Source organism: Diabrotica undecimpunctata, chromosome 1 (assembly GCF_040954645.1).
Source record: "Diabrotica undecimpunctata isolate CICGRU chromosome 1, icDiaUnde3, whole genome shotgun sequence".
Classification (NCBI taxonomy): domain Eukaryota; kingdom Metazoa; phylum Arthropoda; class Insecta; order Coleoptera; family Chrysomelidae; genus Diabrotica; species Diabrotica undecimpunctata.
In genome coordinates, this window is record NC_092803.1 from 185,607,765 (window position 1) to 185,623,375 (window position 15,611).

Consider the following 15,611-nt stretch of genomic DNA (forward strand, 5'->3'; position numbering starts at 1 on the left):
AGTGTAGCCAATTCTTGTTCACAAGTAGTAATTATGGTCAGACAAAACCTGTATTCTTCCACGCAGCGATTATTACCGTCATAAAAATACCAAAAAACATGATTTTTTCAATAGTAAAAATTAAGCACAAAATTGTAATTAAATAAATTTTATTTATATGTTCCGTTTCGTTACATATTTAAATTTATAAAATAAAAATCGATATTTTAAAAGAATATTTTTCAATTGTTTGGCAACTTTGGAATTAGCGACGGAACTCCGTTTCAATTCAGATCCACAGAAAGCCGTAAAACTAGTTTTTGTCGAGCGAGTGCCCATCAACAATAGTTCATTTACATTGGCGTTTCTGAGGGTAGGGCATGTGTTGCATTTTGTGAATATATTTTATGCGATAAGTTTGTGTTATTGATAAAACGTGTTATTGATTGACTTGTGTTTCAAAGGTAAGGATAACAAACATTCCACATTTTGCTCAGAATGTCATAGGACCGTCTGCAAAACATATTCACTCCAGAGAGTTACCTGTACTATGTCAAAGAATAGATAAACACTTTTATTTCAAGCCAGGATTTTCTCATTTCTTTCCCTTCGTCCAGTATTCTCCTTATCCTTTTTTTTTCAGTTCTCCCTACTTTCTGTCAGTCTTGAGAATTCCAATCCAGCGTTGTCCTCGCAATATCATAATATAATTGTCTCATGTTCTGATGTTCATTGGGAACCACGCTTTGTCAGCAAGATTTTCTACCCCCTTTATTTTGTCTTTCTTTGCTGCCTATTTGACAACTTTATTCGCTCTCTATAATTTTCCCTGTTGGCTTTGGACTTGTGTCCCAAAAGTGTGTTCCGGACAGATATCCGGATTTTTGTGTGCTCACTCAACCGTCAAATCGAGAAAATAAATTTTGTTTTGCTGGCACTTATGAAAGGTCTGGCCACCGAGCTCACGTTTGTTGCACGTGACCTCGATGCTCAGTTTTCAGGTCCTTTAACCTACCTGAGGGGCTGTTTTGCCTGAGGTTGATAGCCTGGGGAGCGTCTTTATGTTTCTGCCTCAGATTTCACTCTGTGGTTGCATCGTTGGCATAGCTGCTGTAACTGAGGGTCGTAAAAACGCAACCTTTATACTGGTATTTATATATCGGCGGCTAATATAATATCGAACCGTGTATTTCAACTGTTATTTTGTATTTTTATATACCAAAAAAACGTATTGGGGATCACAGATTTACTATTAAAAAACATTTTTGTCAAAATATATCGATATTGGCGCCCAGATTATAAATATTTTTAAATTTTTGTTGTTAAAATTATCTATCAATGAGTTTTTGATAATCGGCAAAATAAACAACTTTATTTATAATAATATATTGGATTTTATTTAATTTCACAAATATATTAAAGCTTGGGATACGTTATATATACAAGGCATGCTGACATTTGTATAAGAATACACAGCACTGGTAAAATTAAAATAAGTAGTAACAAAAGTGAGAAAAATACTTAAAACTATTATCATAACACACAAAATACTTTCAACATATGTTTCAAAACACCATCTACAATTTCTAGCAAGATCTGGTTCTGGAGAAAAGCCTTCTTCGAATTTTCGTTCAATATATTTAGTCATTCTTGGAGATCCCACATTCTTTGTGTATACAATGTTTGTAAAAGACGATAGTGCAAGCTGCTCTGAATAGGATGTTTTCATCGATTTCATTTTAAGAAATATCAAGGGCGGCAACATGAATACTAGGGGTCCAGTAAGAGTTCCTCCAATTATTGACATCACCAGATCAAATCGTGGGACTGATTCTGCTATTACGATAGCCAAAATAGTTAGTGTTGTTCGTAAGATGCAACGTTTATGGTTGAAATCTAAAAAAAAATGTCTAATCGGCAAATACTTATTCAATAGAAATTAATTTGGTTTAAGTTTCAAGTGAATGTGTGAAAGTAAAAAATGCGAAATATAAGACAGAACATATCCTGAGGATTAAGTCCGGAAAAAAGAGGAGGGATCGAGGAAATATCTATAAAAAACCAGGGTTTAGCTGAAATGGCTGATATCAACCTGTTATAATCACGGCCTAAGGTAGTTACAGTGGGCGAAACAAAATCCATGAGTAGATACTTCAAAGAGTAGATGAGTAGAATAAAATGTCAACAATCAGACGGCTACTAAATAACTTTCAAAGATGATGAGGCTATGCTTTTCAGCCTCGAAAGATAGTTAGTTTAGAATAAGAGCATCTTAAGGGGAAATCACCCAGATCTCCCTAAAAGGGGTTGAGGTATGTGGCAAGTACCTCTATACTCGAAAAAAAAAAACATAAATCCTAACAATTGTATGCATCGAAAATGAGACACATAATATAAATAACGACAAAACATGTGACAAAGTAGGAATATAGCTTTTATAACATAGAACGTTCATGAATTCTGAAATTAAGTAGAAAATGAAATGAAGGCAGTAATAGTAACAGCATAGTAATGCTTAGAGAAACGAAAAATAATGGGAAGGAAATAGAATACTTTAACATAATTGGTTATTTATTTACATATTTTTAGTGTAAGTCAGTAACTTATAACTAAAATTTTACAAGTGCTAATAAATCAGACGATAAGATTATCAGATGAACAACAGATGCAATATTCGTTATAAAGCAAATTACTGAGAAATCACTAAAGTATAATAGATCAGCATTTCTGTGTCTGATTGACCTAAAGAAAGCGTTTGACAGAGTAAGACTCGAAGATGTAATCCATCTTCTGTATAATAGAGAAGTTCCCCTAAATATTATAAAAACTATCGAAAACATCTATCAAAACCACAAAATGGAAGTCAGAATAGATGGACAACTTACAGAACCTATAGAAATAGGCAGCGAAATAAGACAAGGGGATTCCTTGAACTCCACGCTCTTCAATTTGATCATGTATGAAATCATCAAAAGCGTTAACAAATGAAGAGGACACAGAATGGGGAACAAAGAAATAAAAACACTCTGTTAAGCAGACGACGCAATATTGATAGCCCAAGATGAAGATAGTCTGCAAAGACTGGTCCACAGATTTAACATAAGAGCAAAAGAACAAAATTTAATATGACAATCTCATCTCAGAAAACTAAAACAATAGTAGTCAGCAAATAACCAACCAGATGTAAAATAGAAATTGATGGCTTCAGTATTCAACATGAAATGGAAATAAAATACCTGGAAATGACACTGTCTAGCTATGGAGACTTGGTCTCTAGCTAGCTAACTCTTACTCTAGCTAAGTACAAAAAGCAAATAGACTGGCAGGATGCATTAATAACACTATATGGTGAAACAGACACAATAAAACTGAGAGGAAGTCAAAAATTTATAAAGCCAGTGTAAAACCAATAATGTATATGCCTTAGAAATAAGACCCGACGCAATTAAAAGGCAAATGCTACTGGAAATGGAGAATGGAGGAGACCCGTGTCGTCAAAATAGCAAGAGATAAGTCAATAATTGGCAGAAGAAGTATCGGACGACCGCGCAAAAGATGGAGTGACAACCTTCCATATGGGTATCATGCGCCAATGAACAAGCAGAATTACTTATAAAGAGGAACAAGAAGAAGAGATATTTTTAGTAGATCCAAAATCCAAAAAGCCCCTACAGAAAGTGGACTTATCAAATCACCAAATGTCTTAAACAAGAACGAAATTGACTTTACGTTTACCAACAAAAAAGACTGTTTAAGACATACCTGTATTAAATTAATTTTCAACCGGAAGTGACCACAGTATGGTTAGAGCGAGGATTACCTTGAACGACAAAAAGCATGGAAAGATTTAAAAAAAAAGGGTAGAACAGGCAAACTATGAATTATATTGGCGTAAGATGTAGAAAGATGATAGTAATTGGGAGAGACCTACATTCAGGAGAGGATGGAAAATGGTTGACGTCAAAGACGTATTTCTAAAACGTTAATATAATTTGAAAAAGCAATATTTATTTTGCCTACCTCTAGAAATACTCATGCAATCCTCCATTTGCTGATAAAGGGCGCTATTACCTACAGCTGACGTTAGACACAACTGTATAGCGACCAAAACTGCTGTCATATGCAAGAAAACTGTTGTTGGTAGTACTTCCAATATACTAGGTTGGTGTAGCATTCCCAATTTTAAATAGGCAAGAAGAGTGGTTATTCCAAACATACCTAAAGTTACTGTAAATAAAAGTTATGGTTTAGTTCCATTATCCATATATTGTAGGAAAGCTAAGGTAAAAATATGAGTTATAATAAATTTAATTAATTTGATAATTTTATTATAAAATTGTTTTTGACAATTAAACCGCCGCCGTCGGTTCCATTCTCATTTGTGCATGACCACAGCGTATTGTTGTTTGCTTAACCTCTGTTTAATTGGTAGAGCTTTTGTCATAAATGACTTCAATTGGGAATTCTCTTAGCCTTTAAAAATATTCATACGTTTTGTTTTACTGATTATTTTTTTGTCACGAACTATCACATGGATTTGTGTCCTGAAGTATTTTTCTATGTCTACTGATTTATCTCCTCAGTGGAGGTTGGCGACTACTTCTGTAACTTTTTTTTATATTTTGGAGCTGTTTGGGCTAGTTTATTGTTTCCTTAGTGTATATATAATTTGTGATTTTTGTATAGTACAGTCTACCAAGGTAAAAATGAGGTCTAAACTGCGACTTCTTTGAACACCGATAGATTATTAGAAGATGAGAAAAGGAAGCAAATCTTCGATGGTTACTGTTTATTCTTTCAGACACAAAAGAATCATTATATAATCTAGGTTCAGGGAACATAACATACATGATTAATGGAGGTCACCTCCTTCATCGTGTTGTCTGGCGATGCCCAGCTACCTTCAAAGATATTTGCGAGCAATACAGAGATTACATAATTACTCATTACGGAACAGCGACTAAATGCAAAATATGAGAAACACCTACGCGGAGCGCATTCTAACATTGAAGTAAAAGTTGAAGACTCAATCTATGTAAATATAAACCAAAGTGATATTTTAGCCTTCATTAAGCAAAAACTCACTCAATTCACAGAGAAAAAAATTGGGGACTATCAGCAAGGATTCAAAGAAGGCAAATCCACTACAGATGCGATCCACATAGTTACACAAACAATCGAAAAATGCCACGAACACGACATAGAACATCCTCTTCGTAGACTTTAGACAAGCCTTTGACTGTATTGAAAGAAATAAATTATTTATTGAAATGAAAAATCAAGATCTACCAGAAAAATTAATCAGATTAACAAAAATGACCATAGATGGAGCTCGAGCTAAAGTAACAACAGAAGAAAAATCAATTGCAATAGAAACAGGAGTGCGGCAAGACGATTCCCTGTCAACCACATTATTCAACATAGCAGTAAAAGGTTAGCAAAATTAAAAGAACTATAGCCCACTCCTCAATACAAATAGTTGCATATGCAGATGATTTAGTTCTTATGGGAAGAGACAAGGAAAGATTAAAAGAAGCAGTAACAATCCTGGCAAAAGAAGCACGGAAAAGAAAAGAGGTCTATAAATTAACTAAGGAAAAACAAAATATCTACTGTGCTCTAGAAGAGAAGATAACAGGACGAGAGAAATCAAAATAGAAAACTACACTTTAAAAAGAGTCCAACAATTTAAATATTTGGGAGTAATAGTGAATGCCCAAAACAAGAGAAGTGAAGAAGTAACGGAACGAATACTAGTAGGCAACAAAACATACTAGAGATTAGATAGGCTCATGAAGGACAAGAACTTATCCAGAAATATAAAACTAAAAATATACAGAGTTGCAATCAGACCAGTATTTACGTACGCAGCTGAGACAATGTGCCTCACGCAAAAAGATGAAGAAAAATTAAGAATTTTCGAAAGAAAAATCCTCAGACGGATTATGGGCCCGATAAGAATACTGATTAAAAAGATCACCAGATGGAAATCAACAACTGAAAGACCAAGGGGAATACCCAGAGAGAAATGGGAGGATCAGGTCATGAGAGATATCAAAATTCTGGAAGTGAGAAACTGGAGGGAACTATGCACATATCGAAATGAGTGGAAGAAAATTGTAATGAAAGCCAAGTCATACAACAAACTTAGACAACATACAAGGGAAATGCGGAGTGATTTACCGCAATAAGCGAATCAGAGAGCTCTAAGTAAGAGCGGCAAATATTCCATCAGGAATGAAAAGCCCTGATGATGATGATGATGATATTTTAGCTAACGCTAACAACAAAATAGGCATTATTTTTATTTGTACAGAACAGTTGCAAAGATTTGGTTGCACAGTTCATCAAGCATCTGGTGACGCTGACTTACTTATTAATAGTTTTAACAGCTATTGATGAAGCTAATAAATACGTTGAATCTTTTGTTATTGGTGATGACACGGACCTACTAGTTTTGTTGACTGTCTACGCACCATCAAAGAAGAAATTGAAAACGGTGGAACCAAAGAAAAGCAATTAACAGAAAAAAATCTACACTATTGCTGACTGTCAGCAAGACATTGGAAATATAAAGGATGTGCTCCTTGAAATATATGCATTTACATGATGTGCCACGATATCAGCTATCTATTACACCGTATAGGAATAATAGGAGTAAAGTGCAAACCAACAACGCTCTTCGTAAAAAACTTCTAGTCTTCCACTACTTCAAAGCTGACCCCAGTGCAGCAGCTGACGCTGGAAAGCATTTCCGTCTTGCAATGTTTAGTGCCAGAACCATGAAAGATCTAAATTGTTTTCGCTATCAGTCTTACTTGAAGGCTATTGCAAAGCAGTCTATAAATTATTTGCTCAAGTTAGCTACACTACTTCCAACTTCAAGAGCTTCCAACCAGAATTCGATGAGAACCTACCACCAGGTACAGCAGTGACTGAATAAGAAGAACCCGCTCGAGTGGGGTTGAGAGCAGATTAACGAACATCTGACACCAATTACAACAGTACGGGCTGCAGCTCCCGAGAAATGGTTCCGTAACTGTGGGTATAGAAAGAGTGGTCTAAACTGCTGCTGCATATGCAGCTCAAGCATATACAGCGATTTGCTTAGGCCTAGAATGTGATAATAGGGACACACCTATCATAGACTAAAATGTAGAAAATGAGAATGTTGCATTTAAAGAGGACTGGAACTGATGAATAAGTTTACTTGAACTAATAAATTAAATTACTTGAAACTCATTGCATTATAATCATCATTATTATGCAAGAAATTATTTTGTTGGAATTTACTGTTGGAAAGATATTCATGCGATATTGTCTATAGCAAGTTCAGATTATGTTCTCCATACCACAGGTTTATAGAGGCTAGCCCTGTGGAAGCCTCTTTTCCCTTAAAAAGTAGCGCCCCTTGAGAAGGTGGTGAAGTTCACGTTCCTTCAAGGGCTTATCGCCAATATACCACTGGCCACACTGAAATAACAAGTTATATTTACAAAACACAATCCTTTAAAAAAATAGTTTCCTCAGTAATACCGTAACTCCGGAATCGTTGATTTTAGAACAATTATGCATATGACCTTTCCTGTTTATAATTTGATGACGTAGAACATTTTTGTATACGTTTAAAAACGTAAAAAACTACTAATTTACCGATTTTCCCCCCACACCTCCCCTTCCCTCCTCACGAAACTCGAAATAGTGTAACTTTTTACTGAACTATATGTGGATCATATTATACAACAATTTGGTGTTTAAGAATAACTTTTACTTTGGATGCCAGGGTTTGGGTCTAATTATCATACTATAGTGTCAGTACGATTTTTATGCTTTCATTATCTCTGATTTCGATTAGGTATATATTTAGTTTACTTGCGGAGAATCTTAGTAAACAAAAAAAATATGTTTATTCTGCAATATATTCCCTTGTATGTATTTTCTTTTATGCTTCTACTATTTTTCTTTTTCTGAATTCCATTTGTGTATTTCTTTATATTTATCGCTATCTTGTTACCGTCGTCTTACATTCATCATTTTTAATAGTTCGTTCACTGTATCATCTGCACACTATATAGCATTCATATTATGACTGGTGGATAGACCAGATATACCACTATACAGAACAGAAAATGTGAAATAAATGGTTCTCAGTTTTTATGATAATAAAATATGCAAGAAAAAATTTTATTTGTTATAAACAGTACTCAAGAAACTATGTAAAAAATAAAATACACATAGAGAACAGAAATCTTACTTGAAAATCCCCCGACGATCGCCTTTGAGAGCTGCGATTTATCATTCATGTCAACTTGTATTGTCAGGATAGACGGATGAATGTCGAACTGAAAAGCTAAAATTCCGTAAGCTTTTAAAATGGTTTTCCACGGAAATGTGGTATCAATTTGCGCTGGTTGTGTAGTTGATTCGTTTGCGTTGAACAAAATGCATCCGCAGAGTAACAAAAAGACCGATGTGACTACACAAACAGATAAAGAGCATAAACATCTAGAAAATAAATTTATAAAATCATTATTTAACAGAAAATGAATTATATATTATACAAAGTCTATTTGTCAATTAATTATCAATCATTAATCAAATTGTAATACTTACTTCATATCTTTAGGGCTTCCAAACCACAAAATTGGACATAATATCATTCCTACCATAATAATCCAGAAGCAATAAGAAATATCTACGCTACCATTGCTAATTCTTTGTCCCAAAAGTTGAAGATTCTGAGAAGCTAAATATTTTACATATAATACCATAAATATAATAATAATGTTTCATAAAATCTTACCAACAATAAGATTTGGTATGCCAGCACCAAAAACTGTAAGGTCTAGCAGAAATGTAACAGTACTCGCTAATTTTTTTCCAAAAGTAACTTCTGCCAAAGCAGCGTAAGGATATCTATTTTTGGTCTTGATTGAGGGGTGAATTTCTTCGGCGATAACCCAACATCGTCCAAGTAAAGCAGCAGTATAAATTTGTGTTGAACAAACTGTAAGTATTACAAAAAAACCATAGTAGCCTGAAACCGATTAATACGTTATTACTGACTGAAGTTAAAAATCATTTTTAATTTAAAATAAAAGTACCATTTGTTGCTTCTGATAGGTAAATATAATAATAATAATAAATAAAGAAAATTACAAATTAACCACTTGATAACACTTCAATAATTTTAACGTTAGGAACTTGATCTCTTCTGCTTGACGGTCAGAGACGAAATGAATGATGTAATAATATAAAATTTACTCAACACGTAACAATCCACTTCTCGGTTGTCGCACGGTACTAAATTACAAACTGAAAGAAGACGAAGGGTGAATTTGACACAGAAACAGGCAAATGATTAATTCCTAAAACTAAGGAAAAGAAGGAAATTTACCGCATTCATTTCCACAAAACATTCATTGTCAACAAAAAAAGGGCGCAAGTAGAAATAAAATCTAACGCGGTTAAAATTAAAAACAAATTAAGGGTACTTTGTATAGAAAGGCAACTTTCAAATAGCGAAATTTAAGTAGCGACACCTAAATAGTCCAGTGCCCAGAGACTTTACCCCTAAAAAGCATACGTACAAACTAAATGTTGCTGCGAATATCAATTTTGGGACCCCACAAAAGATGAAAAAAAGTTTTCCACTTTTTCCCCTGGACTTCCTCCTAAAACGCCCCTCGCAGGGGGGTAAAAACGCTTATAGCCCATTAAAAAAATCTATTAACCCAGAACCTGTACGTCGTAGAAAAAATGTTTCAAATAAAAAATGTAGCTGAAATAATGTTGATTAAAAATGTTAATTACTACTTCTTTGTAGAATGAACCGTTCTCTCAGTAACAACGCTTAAAGCGACTGGCGATTTTGACTGTGAGTTGCACGCGCGAAATCAATGTTAAATAAAATGTGTATCAGGTCGACGGTAAAAATTCGATATCTTTTGATCAAAGACTCCTATCGACAAAAATCAAAATGTGTTTTAAAGATGAAGAGTGAAGCTTTCGTAGGTAATTTTTGTATTTTGTCGCAAATTTTGTCAGTTTCTATAAATCTGTTTAATAAATAAATCGTTGCGCGATTTTTGCTATTTCTTACAATTCTCGTGAGATCAATAAAACTTTAATTGACGGGTCATAGTGAAATTTCCATTTTTAGAGACCAATTTTTAAAACATAAAACATAAAATTTGAATTGAGTTGTGGCAATAAATATGAGGCATTTGAAATATGACTAAAAAACTTAGAATTTAAACTTTTACATTACAAATGATCGCACGTCACGGCAAATGCTTCCAAGTAGATGGTGGCTTCAGAGGTGACTTAAGAAAAACGTACTAATGTAATTAAAAAAGAGCAAATTTTAAACATTTTAAATCGTTTGTAATGTGAAAGTTTAAATTCAGCGTTTTTAAGTATATTTCAAATGCCTCACATTTGTTACCAAAACTCAAAACTAGTTTCATGCTATGGGTTTTGGAGATAAGTCTCTTTAGGAAGGTTTTAGGGGAAAGGGGTAAACTTTTTTGCATCATTTTTGTCGTCCTAAAATTGACATTGTCGGAAAAATTCAGCTTGTTCGTATGATATTTAGAGGTTCAATGGTATTTTCGACCCTGACGACTGGAGTAAAAGGTATAGCAGAAAATGAAAATTCTGGAATAAATAAGGATTTAATAAAATAGAAAAAAAAAAAAGAAAAAAAGTAAAAAATAGGAAATAAAAAAATTTAAATAAAATAAAAAAAAACATTTACAAAGAGGGCCTAAACCTCAGAGGTGTTGAACCGGGTTTATGTCTTGCGCTGTAAAAGAGGATTAATATTAAATTTATTAGTATTTAGTATTAGTATTTAGTATTCGTATTTAGTATTATTTGTCTATTCCTTATTTGTAAATTAATTTAAGTTGGTTAGGGCACTGAATGAAGAGTAAAATACAGGTCAATTTGGTGTTTCCACTTCCTTTTTGTATTTTTTTAATTTTTATTTAATAATACTTATACATGTATGTACGTGTACGTGCATAAGTGTGTATTTGTGCGCATATGTATACAGTATGGTGGAAATGAGAGGAATAAATTCGTTATTTCGTAAACCGGAGACTTTAAGGAAAAATCCTGAAACCCGTCGATTTTTATTTTTAAATAAGCTATTCGTAAGAATACATTTTTATTTTTGACGTCATCTATGTGAGCGTGATGACGTCATTGCTAAAATTTTTAAATAGAAAGGGGGGTATTGTAATACATCATTTGAAAGGTCTTTTAAATACCTATTCAGCCATATCAATATGTCTGAGTATTTGATGTTTGTAATTGTTTAAAAAAATTATTAAATATTTATTATTACAATAAATATTTATTACAATAAGTATTGATATGATGTATTATTGACACCCAAAAATAAATTTTATAAAGGCCATCACTGGTAATGAAATGTCTTTTTTATCTACTTTTTACCTTTTTAAAAAAACTAGTTACCTTATCAATATGAACATTGATAGTTGGACATTCAAACTTAATTATCTTTCTGTCAAGTGATTAATAGTATTATTGTAGTAAACGTATTCAAAAAGTGTATCTTTGAACATGAAGCTAACTGAAACGCAAAGAATTGAAATTCTCATAATGATTGGTTATGGAAATAAAATACGTACGCAGAAAGAAGTATGTGCGTTATTTAATAATAAATACCCCCGTCGAGAACCAATTTCACAATCCACTGTAAGCAAAATTGAGAAAAAATTTAGAGAAATGAGTCATGTTAAAGACCTTCCTAAAGGTAGTAGAAAACCAATATCTGAAAACCAACAAGTAGACGTTCTGTTAGCTTTTCAAGATAATCCTCATAACAGTTCACGGCAAGTAGCATTAGATAATGACATGGACCATTCAACAGTTCTTAAACAGCTAAAGAAGGAAAAGTGGCATCTCTATAAAGTAAGTTTAGTACAAGAACTTATGGAAGATGATTTTGATAGACGAATTGAATTTTGTGACATTATAATGGAACGAAATAACAGAGATTCGATGTTTTTAAAAAAGATTATTTTCTCTGATGAAGCTACATTTCTACTAAACGGTCATGTCAATCGTCAAACTTATCGGTACTCGGCTACGGAAAATCCACACTGGATGCAAGAGTACCGTACTCAATACCCAGAGAAAATTAATGTTTGGGTGGGAATAATAGATAATAGGTGTATTGGACCATACTTTTTTGAAGAAAACTTAACAGGTCCTCGATATTTAGAATTTCTTCAAAATTTCTTGCTTCCAGAATTGAACCGGTTGTTTCCAAACAGAAATGATTTATAGCTACAGCAAGATGGTGCGCCTCCACACTATGCTGTCTTGGTACGCAACTACTTAAACAACGTCTTTCCAAATCGGTGGATAGGTCGAAGAGGAACAATAGAATGGCCGCCTAGGTCACCTGATTTGACTCCTCTTGATTTCTTTTTATGGGGATATTTAAAAAGTAAGGTGTATGATAATAGACCACAAAATATTAATGAATTGAAAGAAAGAATACGTAATGAGGTGGTTCAAATAACTCCAGAAGTTTTAGAGAATGTTAGAGAAGAGTTCGCGGCACGCCTTTCTCATTGTATTTTAGCTGAAGGTAAACAATTTGGGCACTTAATTTAGGTTTCATTGTATTTATTGAATAATACTTAATAAATATTTATTGTAATAATACAAATTTAATTATTTTTTTAAACAATTACAAACTTTAATTACTTGACATATTGATATAGCTGAATAGGTATTGAAAAGACCTTTCAAATGATGTATCACAATACCCCCCTTTCTATTCAAAAAATTTAGCAATGACGTCATCACGCTCACATAGATGACGTCAAAAATAAAAATGTATTCTTACGAATAGCTTTATTTAAAAATAAAAATCGACGGGTTTCAGGATTTTTCCTTAATGTCTCCGGTTTACGAAATAACGAATTTATTCCTTTCATTTCCACCATACTGTATAGTATCCGACATCCGTATACTTAATATTGTAGCACACAGTATTTATTATATATGTTGGCTAAATGGATCAAGCAATCCAAAGCCAATAAAAAAGAAAAAAAAATAAAGATTAGTTCAAAAAGCTTACAAAAGAAAATAAGTAAAGTTGATACAATTTATTACGCATTTATAGCAACATACGCAACATTCAAAAATAATGTTGAGAATTATTGGAAAATACGAAAAAAATAAAAAATATATAAACCATTATTTCGTTTATATAGCCAACAGCATTGTTAAAACGTTTTATTGCGATATTATTAAACCGAATGTGTCTACTTACCACAATCCATAATTGCCTTCGGCAAAGTAACAACAGGAAACACCCCGAACACATCCATAATACAGATAATCGCGAAAGTCGTGGATAATCCATCCATACGGTTCCTATCTAGCAGGTTAGTTCTTTCATTCACGTCCATAACGTTTTCTTTCAATAACCAGCAATAATTATTTATGAGGTTGGAGACCCTTTTACGAAAGAGAGAGTTATGATATCTACTTAATCAATGACATGTTTACGCCTTATTGGATTTCGTCGTGTCAAAGATATCCAATTTCAAGCTACCGAGTGTCTCTATAAGTATTTTCTATATTTCTGTGTGATCTTACAACAGCTTAATAATTGTGTTTAAATGGTTTGATTTATATTGTTCGATTTATGCCAATTAATGTACAAGAGCTATTAATGTGACAAAAATACATAGTATAAAACTTAAGAGTTCGATTATCTTGTAAGAGAAGTGAAATTGTTTTTTCCAGTCCTGTATGTCTTTTTAAGTATAAGGTTAAGATTTATTTTCCTATTTTTCTTCTTATTTGTTCTTTACATTAGATACATGAGGAGGGCGGACCACTCCACCTCTTCCGGAGACGAGCAAACAATTCTTGATGGCTTCGACCAGACATTTACACCATATTTTTTCTTTTTTTCTTTATCTAGGATTATCTCTTTAGCTTTTTTATAAAATAACTTTATTTCTATTATTTCCAGTTATCTTAATATTTTTTGATATATCTGGTCTTAGATATCTGGAATGTAGAAACTATAGAGGCCCTCCTTAATACAGCATACAAAATATTTTGGAGTATTTTATATGGTCGTCTGAGTGCATATTCAGAGGAGCTTCTTGGCGAATATCAAAGTGGTTTTAGACCTGGTCGATCAACAACAGACACAATGATAGTGTCCTAAGAAATAAATTGTATGAAGCCATGGATAAATTCCACACCCCCGATAAACTGATAAAGATTGGTTAAGGCTACAATGCGTAAAGTTGTTTGCAAAGTCGAAACACAGGGCGAACAATCACAGGCATTTGAAACGCATGTTGGGCTGCGACTGGGAGATGCGCTGGCGTGTCTCCTTTTCAACATAGCTCTGGAAAAGGCGGTTAGGGATGCCCAAATAGATAACAGAGGAAACATTTTTAATAAATCATCCCAAATTTTGGCACATGCAAATTATGTAGACCTAGTTGCCCGCACAACACGCAACCTTGTCAACTGCTTCAAAAAATATGGGCCTGCAAGTAAATGAGAAGAAAACTAAGATAATGGCATCAACACCCAACAATAGAGCCAGAAACATCGACCACCAATTCACGGTTGATAACTCTACCTTTGAAGCGGTGGACAAATTCACATACTTAGGCTCCCTGATCACCAAGGAGAACGTCATGACGGAAGAAATCAAGCGAAGAATAATCCTAGCAAACAAATGCTATTTTGGACTGAGTAGACATATGAGAAGCAGAAACTTAAGCCAAAAAACAAAAGTAACCATATACAAAACCCTTATATAACCAGTGTTGACATATGGGTCGGAGACATGGACCATTTCCAAGGCAAATGAAAATCTCCTGCTTATATTTGAACGAAGGATCCTGAGAAGAATATTCAGTGGCATCTGTGAAAATGGTGTTTGGAGAAGAAAGTACAACTACGAGATATATCACAGATATAAACATGTGTTTGGTGCTAAAGACGTAGTATCCTTTATAAAAATAGGAAGACTAAGATGGGCAGGACATATAGCAAGATCACAGCAGAACAACCCTCCTAGAAGAATACTTATGTCACAACCTGTGGGAAGTAGAAGTAGGGGTAGGCCAAAACTCAGATGAAGGGATGGTGTAGATGAGAATGGTAGACAAATAGGCGCAGCGAACTAGCAACAGTTGGCAAAGGATAGAACTGACTGGCGTAATAAACTTGGGAAGGTCGAGGCTCTTTTATAGGGCTGTAGCACCAATGATGATGATGATACCTGGTCTTAATTCTGCATTATTTGTCATCATCAGCCTTATAGTTGTATTGTAAATTGTTGATTTGGTCTCAATGTTTTTGGTCCATATTATATCATTTAGACGAAACAATGTTTACTACTCTTACTGCGTGTTCTCGTAGACCATCAAAACCTAATAATTCTATAAGTGCATATCTAAATATTTTTATTTTATTTCTTGCTTGATAAATCACTTCATCCACCTTAAAACTCCATCTTAGAGATATCTTTGATGTTAAATTTTATGGTAAAATGGGATATTATCACCAATGGCGTTACAACTCTTCGAGAGTCTTTATTGCGTTTATTA

At 33.6% G+C, this 15,611-nt stretch overlaps 1 protein-coding gene across 1 annotated transcript; it reads right to left on the minus strand.

Moving 5' to 3' along the window:
* Positions 1–1,377: 1,377 nt before the first annotated feature.
* Positions 1,378–13,497, minus strand: mah (solute carrier family member mahogany). Its single transcript, XM_072532479.1, has 6 exons — positions 13,298–13,497; positions 8,783–9,016; positions 8,593–8,725; positions 8,234–8,484; positions 4,000–4,206; positions 1,378–1,875 (listed from the first exon to the last, which is right to left on the minus strand). Exons 1-6 carry the CDS (start codon positions 13,434–13,436, stop codon positions 1,385–1,387), a joined length of 1,455 nt encoding a protein of 484 aa, XP_072388580.1. The 5' UTR covers positions 13,437–13,497; the 3' UTR covers positions 1,378–1,384.
* Between the last annotated feature and the right edge of the window lie 2,114 nt (positions 13,498–15,611).

Coding starts and splice junctions, on each gene's coding strand:
- mah (XM_072532479.1), bottom strand. CDS start 13,436: ATGGACGTGAATGAAAGAACTAACCTGCTAGATAGGAACCGTATGGAT. Junction 8,485..8,592: donor GGAAGCCCTAAAGATATGAA/GTAAGTATTACA, acceptor TTTATTTTCTAG/ATGTTTATGCTCTTTATCTG. Junction 1,876..3,999: donor TTGCATGAGTATTTCTAGAG/GTAGGCAAAATA, acceptor ATTTTTTTTTAG/ATTTCAACCATAAACGTTGC.